Source organism: Alexandromys fortis, unplaced genomic scaffold (genome assembly GCF_014885135.2).
Source record: "Alexandromys fortis isolate MF-2015 unplaced genomic scaffold, M_Fortis_MF-2015_v1.1 scaffold_9, whole genome shotgun sequence".
Taxonomy (NCBI): domain Eukaryota; kingdom Metazoa; phylum Chordata; class Mammalia; order Rodentia; family Cricetidae; genus Alexandromys; species Alexandromys fortis.
Genome location: NW_026067892.1, coordinates 1,229,184 through 1,238,843, shown reverse-complemented (window position 1 = coordinate 1,238,843; position 9,660 = coordinate 1,229,184). Strand labels below are relative to the sequence as shown.

Here is a 9,660-nt window from a genome sequence, read left to right as displayed (position 1 = left end):
AATAAATAAATAAATAAATAAATAAATAAATAAATAAATAAATAGGAAGGAAGAGAAAGAAATTGCGAAGACTGAGTTTATCAGCTATTTAGGTCTTGTGCTCATACCAGTGGTGGTGCACGCTTGGGGAGGCAGAAGCAGGCGGATCTCTGTGAGTTCCAGGCCACCTTGGTCTAGAAGAGCTAGTTCCAGGACATGCTTGGGGGGGGGGCGGGGGCACAGAATTTACTTTGTTTAGTAGTATCTATCCATCTCACAGGTTCCTTCTGAGCTTTCCATTCCTGGGAAGTCCCAGATTTCAACTGGAAGTTAGCCCTAAGGCAAGCATCTAACAGTCCTAGTGCTTGGGAGGCTGAGGCAGAGAGGACTGAGCTTCACTACAGCCTGTGCTACATGTTAAGACTGCTAGACTGGTGTAGTACACACCTTTAATCCCAGCACCCAGCTGCACAGACAGGTGGGGTCTCTAAGTTTGAGTTTAGCCTGGTCTACAAAGTGAGTTCCAGAACAGCCAGGTTACACACAGAAAAACCCTGTCTCAAAAAAGAAAAACCAGAGCTGGGCAGTGGGGTGGGGTGGTGCCTTTAATCCCAGCATTCATAAGGCAGAGGCAGGCGGATCTCTTTGAGTTCAGGGCCAGCCTGGTCTACAGAGCTCCAAAGCCACAGAGAAACTCTGTTTCGAAAAACCAAAACAACAACAGAGACTGACCTCCCAGAAACTAAACAAAAAGAATTATTAACTTCAGAAACTATTTTAGAATTTATACCACTAAAAGCCAGGTAGATAATTTTAGTCCAAAAAGTACTTTCCATATAGGCATTAAGAACTGAGTTCAAAGCTGGGCACTGGTAGCTCATGCCTTTAACCCAGCACTCCAGAGGTAGGCAGATCTGAGTTTAAAGTCTTCCTAATCTACAGAGAGAGTTCCAGGACAGCCAGGGCTACTCAGAGAAATCCTTGGAAAACAAAAAAATGAAAAAAAAAAAAAAAAAAAAAAAAAAAAGACAATTGAGTTCAGTCACAACGAAAAGTCAAGCAGGGTTTGTGCAGTTGGGAGCCAGCACTGAGGAAGCAAAGACACCTGAGTCCCTGGGCTCACTGGCCAGCACACCTGCCTAACTGTCAAGCCCTAGGTCCCAGAGAGAAACTGTCTCGGAAATTAAAGGCCAGGAAGATGGCTGAGGGGGTAAGGGCACAAGCTGCTCTTTTTCTCAATCCACAAAGAAGCAAACAAGGACTCAGCCCTCCAAGCCTTCCTCTGAACTCCACACATATGCCAAAGAACACACATACAGGGGGCTGGAGAGATGGCTCAGTGGTTAAGAGCACTGGCTGCTCTTCCAGAGGTCCTGAGTTCGATTCCCAGCAACCACAGGGTGGCTCACAACAATCTGTAATGAGATCTGGCACCCTCCTCTGGTGTGCAGGCACACATGGAGGCAGACTGTTGTATACATAATGAATAAATCTTTTAAAAAAAAAAAAGGTTGTTTTCCTCAACTAGTGAACTATGCTGTGGGATAATGCTCTTGTACACTGTAAAGATTTGTCACTTGTATTGGTTTAATAAAACGCTGATTGGTCAGTAGTCAAGTAGGAAGTATAGGCAGGGCAACCAAACTAGGAGAACTCTGGGAAGAGGAGAGGCAGAGACACAGTCATCAGCCAGAGGCAAAGGAAGCAAGATGAGAACGCTGCACTGAAAAGGTACCAAGCCATGTGACTAAACAGAGACAAGAATTATGGGTTAATTTAAGTTGTAAGCTTGAGCTAACAGGCCAAACAGTTTATAACTGATCCAAGCCTCTGTATATTTCATTGGGACTGAACAGCTGTAGGACTGAAATTCTGTCAATACCTAGTCAGTCAACAAGTTCTGGAAGCCAACTATGTGACAAGCTACTAATCAAAGGATAATCTGAGCAGTTGTACACTTTAACACAGAGTTCCAAACTTACGGAGACTCGGGGGAGGCGGGATCATGGCCCCTGCAGGAGGAGGAGCAGAGAATGGAGCTGGAGGTATCTTTCCTTGTTGAAATGCAGCCGCTTAAAATAAAGAAAACAAAAAATGATGCATTAAATGCAGCAACTCATTTACTAAAGTAACCACCTCCTTTGAAATGAACTCTATTCTAAAATTGTTACATGTGACACAACAGTTTTAAGCCATGGAGATACTCAACTGTTACAACTGCAAGGAACAGTTTACTAATTCAGGTACTCAAAGCTTTCTTATAATTTAATCATTTAATAGCTATTTGTACTCTTCACTTCAATAGGTAAAATACCTGCGCTACCAAGCCTGCTGGTGCACACCTGTAACCCAGCACTCAAGAGATGCAGTTGGAGTACTTGAACACAGGAGTCTGAGATCAACACAGGCAATAAAATGAGGTAAGTCTTTACATTAAAAAAAAATTAGTTTATAACTAATTCAAGCCATTAGTTTTATTTGAAAAATGCACAATCCATGGCCAAAGGCCAGGTTTTAGAAAAAGTCTCTTCCCATCCTGAGTAAAAACAATGTCCATTCCTTGCTTCCCTCTTCTGAAACAAAGGTACTGAGCCAGATGAGGAAGAAACAAATATCTAAAATCAAGAGACTGCACTGAAGGAGATTATCATCTTAACAAAAGCCTACCACAACTAGACCACAGAGGCAAAAGAAGAACAGAAGAAAATGGAAACTATGTAGTCCAGGCAGCAGTGGCACACACCTTTAATCCTAGCACTCTGTGAATTTGAGGCCAGTCTGGTCTACAGAGAAACCCTGTGTCAAAAACAAAACAAACAACAACAACAACAAAAAAAAAAGACAGAACGAGCCGAGAGGTGGTGGCGCACACCTTTAATCCCAGCGCTCAGGAGGCAGAAATAGGTGGATCTCTGTGAGTTTGGGCCAACCTGGTCTACAAGAGCTAGCTAGTTCCAGGACAGGCATCAAAGCTATAGAGAAACCTTGTCTCAAAAAACAAAAACTGGGGCTGGAGAGATGGCTCAGTGGTTAAGAGCATTGCCTGCTCTTCCAGAGGTCCTGAGTTCAATTCCCAGCAACCACATGGTGGCTCATAACCATCTGTAATGAGGTCTGGTGCCCTCTTCTGGCCTGTAAAAAAACACAAAGACAGAATATTGTATGCATAATAAATAAATATTTAATTAAAAAAAAAAAACACCAAAAAAAAAAAGAAAGAAAGAAATGGAAATTACCTATGTGACTTGATTAGAGTCAAACAAATAGTACACTGGCAAAAGCCTATCAGGTATCAGGTCAGCACTGGAGAGGTGATGGCAGGAGGCTCAAGAGTTCAAAGCTAGCCTGGTCTACAGAGCTTGTTCCAGGACAGCAAAGGCTACACAAAGAAATCCTGTCTCCAAACAAAGAACCAAAACAAAGAGCCCGAAAAACAAAACAAAGAAACCACCCAAAATAAACAAACAAGCCACACTCTCAGGAAGCCAAAGCCTAAATCAGAGATGGCCGTGGTGCATCCATTCCATCTACCAATGCAGCGAAGGCTAGACCATGACTACAGCCTGTGTCGCTCCAGAGATTTTTCCCTGTAGGGCTTACAGTTAGGACAGCACTGCCCACTTCCTATACAGGACAACAGGCTGTAAGGAGTGCAGAGTTCCTGACAGTCTGCCTCCCTGCCCCAAAAGTCTGAGCATGAGGGTATTGCTGGAATTATCACCTCCAATCCAGGAAGAGAGGATTGCCAGCAGTCCCAAAATACCCAAACAAGGCTAGAGATGGTTCGGTGCATTACAGGTCTTGCTTAGGCACAAGTACTCAAGTTCAAATTCCTGGAATCCAGTTAAAGCCAGGCACAGCCAAGTATGCTTGTAACCCCTGTATAAAAAACAGACAAAATCAGATTCCAGCTCACTGGCCAGGCAGCCTAGCTGAAATGGTAAGCTTCAGGTTCGATAAAGGATCTTGTCTCTATGTCAAGGGTGATAAGAGCAGGGGCCAGGCATGGAGACAACTGCCTTTAGTTCCAGCACTCAGGAGGAGGAGGCAGGCAGATTCTGGTGAGTTCATGGCTAGCCTGGTCTACATAACAAGCTCTTCTTTTTCTTCTCCATTTTCCAGACAGGGTTCCTCTGTGCAGCCCTTGCTGTAATGGAGCTCACTTTACAGACGAGGCCAGCCTCTGCTTCCCAAGTGTTAGAATTAAAGGCCTGAGCCACCACACCCAACTTTGATTAATTCTTTTTGCCAGAGCTACATTTATGAAAGCCAAATAAAGTCTCTTAAACCCACTCTTATGGTTTCCAATTATTAGGGAAAAATCTCAAAATTGTGGATTGCAGGGGCTGGAGAGAGCTCCGAGGTTAAGAACACTGGCTGCTCTTCCAGGATGTGGGTTCAAGTCCTAACACTGACATAGCAGCTCACAACTGTCCACAACTCCAGTTCCAGGGGAACTGACACCGTCACAGATAAACACGTAGGGAAAACAGCAATGTGCATTAAAATAAATAAAGCTTTAAAAGAAAAAGTGGTGAATTGCGACTTTTCAAATATAGGTTCACATAAATGTGCTCCAAAATCTTGTTGCCATTAACAGGAAAATCAGAGGCAACTCCATCTTCTCTAGCCACGTCCCAGCCTAACCAGCCTGCACGTGACTGTTCTCTGATGGATTATCTCAATAACGAATATTAAGGAATTACAGTCCTGGGACATAAGTGACCTTCCACTCCACTCCTTCAACTTAGGCAAACAGCCCCATGTATCACACAGAGAGAGTTGTTTCTGTAGAAAACAAAGAGATGGGATAAAAAGGAATGGGACCGTTCTATCACGGAGACAAAGACTGGGCCGTACTTGTTTTGTCAATCAGGCTCTGGGCCTGCTCTTCCATCCATTTCTGGTAGTAGTCTTTCACGTTCTCCTTGTGCTTCCGACCGCTGCAGTGCGTCTTTCTCACAGATGGCTGCAAACAAAAAGCTCACATCAGACACAGAAACAAAATCCCCAAATGAGAAAGCTGAAACGCTTTGCCTCTCCTTTGGTAGGCTGGCGAAGATGCTGAAGCAGCCTTGACAAACGCTGCCCTGCAGTATACATCTTTGCTAGACATATTACCGAGGAGGCAGGCACATGTGGCTATGAGTCAATCACTTGCTCTTGAGCACTGGAGCACAGACACAGATCCTTTCCTCCACTCCACTCAGTACTAGGAACGGAACTCAGGCCTTCTGCATTCTAGCCAGCTGAGATACCACTGGGCTCCACATCTGCCCCAACAAATGGAGTACTCGTTTACCTACTGTCTAAGGCTTTCTTTACAAGGATGTACTTGCATGTTAAAAAGATTCCATATTTACACATCTAAATCACAATTTGCTATTTAGAAAAAGTGCACGTGCCGCTGGTCTAAATCATAGTGCTATTTTAATGCCCTCAGGCCTCTACACTGGAAAATAGCAGCTTCAATCACTTAAGCAACACTGTTACGAGAACACAGAACTTTAAGCTGGTTATAGTGACGCGTGCCTTTAATTCCAGCACCCAGGGATCAGGAACAGCTGGATAGCCTGGCCTACATAATAAGTTCGAGGCCAGCCAGGTCCAATAAATAATCTTCACTCAGAGAAATTATTAAAACCATAACACCAAATTTTGTTGTTGCTAAAGGGTTTGTTTTGGTTTGGCTTTTTGAGACAGGATCTCACACCCTAGTCTTAAATTCACAAGACTCCATCTCGGCTCCCAAATGATGGGAAATGGGCATGAGCCACTAAACACAGCTAGCTGTGTTGCTGTTATCCTTGCCAGGACCATCTGAGTGACCGATGGCAGCTTACCCTAGTCGGCACTCCATTAGATGCCTGCAGCCATTATTGCTGCTGACATACAGTTAACAGATTCCCACAGAAGCAGAGATTGGAGCTGCAGTTCCACCATGAAGACACTTCTTTCCATTTTAGTAAAAAAAAAAAAAAAAAAATTTGGTTTGTTTTTCGAGACAGGGTTTCTCTGTGTAACTGGAACTCACTCTGTAGACCAGGCTAGCCTTGAACTCCCATAGATCCACTGTCTTCTGCCTCCCGAGGTCTGGTTTAAAACGCATGTGCCACCACTGCCTGGTGATTCTAATACAGTTTTCAATAAAATGATATAATCAAATATATGAGTTGTAGGAGCACACTCCTGGGTTTTGGGGAGAGTTATCTGGACAAGGCCTCGGTGAGTATGCTAAGCTAGCCTGGAATTCACCATCTTCCTGGTTCAGCCTCTCAAGTACTGAGATTACAGGCAAATGCATATGTAAATGTTTTCATCCTCAAGCCTGTTAACGCTTTATCACTCTGCAATTACCTTCACACAACAAACACTGCAAGGGTGTTAATACAAAACACGCTTCCCAGTTACTTTCAAAGAACAGTTGTGGTAAAATTCCCAGCAAGCTATAAAGGACATACATGGACCTAGATAAATTAAAAGAAAGAAAATCTTATATTGCATACGAGCCGTTTTAAGACAACGAAAAGACGCGCCACTTACAGAATCATGGGTAAGATACGTATCACAGTAGTCACAATAAAACCTGAAAAGACAAAAGAATATGACAACCCTTAGCAGATGTCCAAACAAGCCAAACACCCTCAAACTCAGATGCTAAGGCGTCAAACAAAGCGTTCGGACAGGATCGGGGCCGCGAGGGGAGGGGCCGAGCCCACTCGGAAGGGGACAAGAACGCCTCGTTTCCCACCCGGATCTCACCGGGGCGCTCGCCCTCCCCTCCAAGCACACGAACCAGCGCCGGCCGCGCTCACGAAGCCCCGACCCACCACCACAACGCGCCAGCCTCAGCCCGCACTCACTTAGGCATGTTGCTCCGCAGGCCGTTGGCTACCCGCTTCCGCGCCGCCGGGAAATGACGCACACAGCCCGCGCCGACTCGGTCGGCGGACGGAAGAACGAGGGCGGGTCTTCCGCTACGGAGATCGGCTTTGCAGAGGATAGCCAGGAAGTGTGCTATGGGTGCCTATGAGGGTCAATCCACGCCCACTTACTCCTGATTGGTTATTCGCTCTCGGAAATACAGTGTTTCATTCTTTCAACAGGTTCCAAAAAGCAGATCCTCTCCTGTGTTCCCTGCTCTGCTGGAAGTGCTGGGAAAACGGTAGAAACAAAGCAGGTATACATTCTCATTCTCAGAGACCTGATTAGCAGGAAAGTGAAATAGATCAAATCAAAGTCCTATGCCTGGGGAAATGAAGCGATATAGCACAACTGATAAAAACCCAGAGACAGAAATTGGGGTTCAACCTAAAGTTCAGTAAAACAAAATATCCAGCCACTGGCTCTTACTTCTATCTCAGTCCAAAATGGTGATCCTGTCTCCAGGAATCCCAGAACGAGACTGTGTGTGGGAGTTGTCTTCTCCCGTTTTATATTTCTCCCTAATACTGGAATTAAAGGCGTACACCACTACCGCCGGTTTCTAAGGCAAACTACCGTGGCTACTGGGATTAAAGTTTGTGTCAGCACTGCCTGGTTTGTAAAGTTGATCAGTGTGGCTCTGAACTCAGGCAAGCTTTATTTATTAAAATACAAACGAAATGCCATTACAAATCAGGGAAGAGGGGAGTTCGACTTTAAAGAAGACAGAGAAAACGTGGAAGACCACCACTGAAAAAATAATAATTTTTCCAAGGACTAAAATCCAAATATGGGCTGCGTTACATTACCATCCCTTGCTGGAGAGATAACTCAGGTTGGTTAAGAGCACAGCTACTCTTTTAGAGGACCTGAGTTCTATTTCCAGAACCCACAATAGTGGCATACAATCTTCAGAAACTCTAGTTCCAGGGGCTCCAACACCCTCCTCGGTCTTCCACATGCAACAGGCATGCACGTGGTACTCACGCAGGAAAAAACTCAGGACCGTAAAATATGTCGATGTAGACTGCGCAGGCTTTGTTGTTGCTGTTGTTCCTTTGATTGGTTGGTTTGGGTTTGGGTTTTGAAAGACGGGATTTCTCTGTGTAGCCTTGGCTGTCCTGGAACTCACTCTGTAGACCAATCTGGCCTCCAACTCAGAGATCCACCTGCCCCTGCTTCCCGAGTGCTAGGATTAAAGGTATATGCCATCATCCAACCTAGAGTTCCCAGTTTTATTTTATTTTATTTTATTTTATTTTATTTTTTGGTTTTTCGAGACAGGGTTTCTCTGTGGCTTTGGAGCCTGTCCTGGAACTAGCTCTGTAGACCAGGCTGGTCTCGAACTCACAGAGATCCACCTACCTCTGCCTCCCGAGTGCTGGGATTAAAGGCGTGCGCCACCACTGAGTTCCCAGTTTTAAAACTGTCTCACTGTAGCACGAATAATAAAAACCCAGAGACAGATATTGGGGTTCAAGCTGAAGATCAGAAAAGCAAAGCAGACAAGCCACTAGAAAGATCTTACCTCTATGACGTCTTCAGACTAAAAGAGTGAGTTCCTGTCTTGTCCTGCCTTATATTCCTCACTAGTGCTTGGGTTAAAGGCATGCACCACCAGTGCCTGGCCTCTATGGTTAACTATGGAGGCTGCAGGGATTAAAGGTGTATGCCACCACTACCTAGCTTATACAGCTGATTAGTGTGGCAAAGTTTTTACTCTGATCTTCAGACAAGCTGTATTTATTAGAGCATAAACAAAATATCATTATATTTCCCCTTTTGTCTAATTAAAAAAGGTTATAGCTAATAAAAAACACTATATACAATAACTTTGTACAATATATACAGGCAGTAACTACACCAATAATATCTACTCTATTGCATTTGACAAATTCAGAGAAAATACTCTATATCTATCCTATCCTGGTGAGTCCAGAGTCTTGTACCTAATTTACTTTCTGTTATAACTTGCATTACTATCCAAAACTATCTTTTGATATCTCTCAACCTTATACACTTTACACTTGGATTTCCTTTCTGAGTCTTGAAAACAAGGAAAACTATAACTGTCTGGTCTTCAGCTCCCTCAGAGACCTGAGGAGGAAATCATATTACCTGCGTAAGCAGGAAGTGCGAGCAAGCAACTTCCAAAAAATGTGAGAAATGACAGAAACGGCTGACTGCCTGGACAGTCACCCAAGGTTCCTCTGCAACGTTGGGTCATCCATCTTCAGCCTACAGGCCTAGAATATTCAGCAGATTTTTCTATGAAGCGGGATTTTGAAGGACTATCTCACCTCATCTTGACAAGATTTGAAAGTCACTCTCTTTTACGTCATGCTTGTCCAATTAGTACAGCAAACTGTCAGTAGTCCAGGCAAGAGCATTTTCTCGCCCAGTTCTTACTTTTGCCACAAAGAAAGTAAATTCCTCATTGAGTTTCTTCAATGCCCATTGTCGTCTCTGAAGTAGATTATTGCTGCCAGGAGAAGACCTGTCTCATTGTCAAAAAAAAAAAAAAAAAAAGACCTATGAGCCAGGAGGTGGTGGCGCAGCACGCCTTTAATTTCAGCACTTGGGAGGCAGAGGCAGGTGGATCTCTGTGAGTTCAAGACCAGCCTGGTCTACAAGAGCTAGTTCCAGGACAGGCTCCAAAGCCACAGAGAAACCCTGTCTCAAAAAAACAAAATTAAAAAAAAAAATCTTAACTGCCGTATCATGTAGATCTCTGAAGTGTTTGAAGATGACCTGTCT

At 44.2% G+C, this 9,660-nt stretch overlaps 1 protein-coding gene across 1 annotated transcript in view; it reads right to left on the bottom strand.

The window, feature by feature from the left end:
• Positions 1 to 7,050, bottom strand: part of Snrpc (small nuclear ribonucleoprotein polypeptide C) — a 13,678-nt gene extending 6,628 nt beyond the window's left edge. The window contains exons 1-4 of the mRNA XM_050141457.1: positions 6,843 to 7,050; positions 6,523 to 6,565; positions 4,840 to 4,948; positions 1,962 to 2,051 (exon numbers count right to left, since the gene is read on the bottom strand). Coding sequence (XP_049997414.1) covers positions 1,962 to 2,051; positions 4,840 to 4,948; positions 6,523 to 6,565; positions 6,843 to 6,850 — 250 coding nt within the window. The 5' untranslated portion in view covers positions 6,851 to 7,050. The remainder of the gene's footprint in view (positions 1 to 1,961; positions 2,052 to 4,839; positions 4,949 to 6,522; positions 6,566 to 6,842) is intronic.
• Positions 7,051 to 9,660: the final 2,610 nt, after the last annotated feature.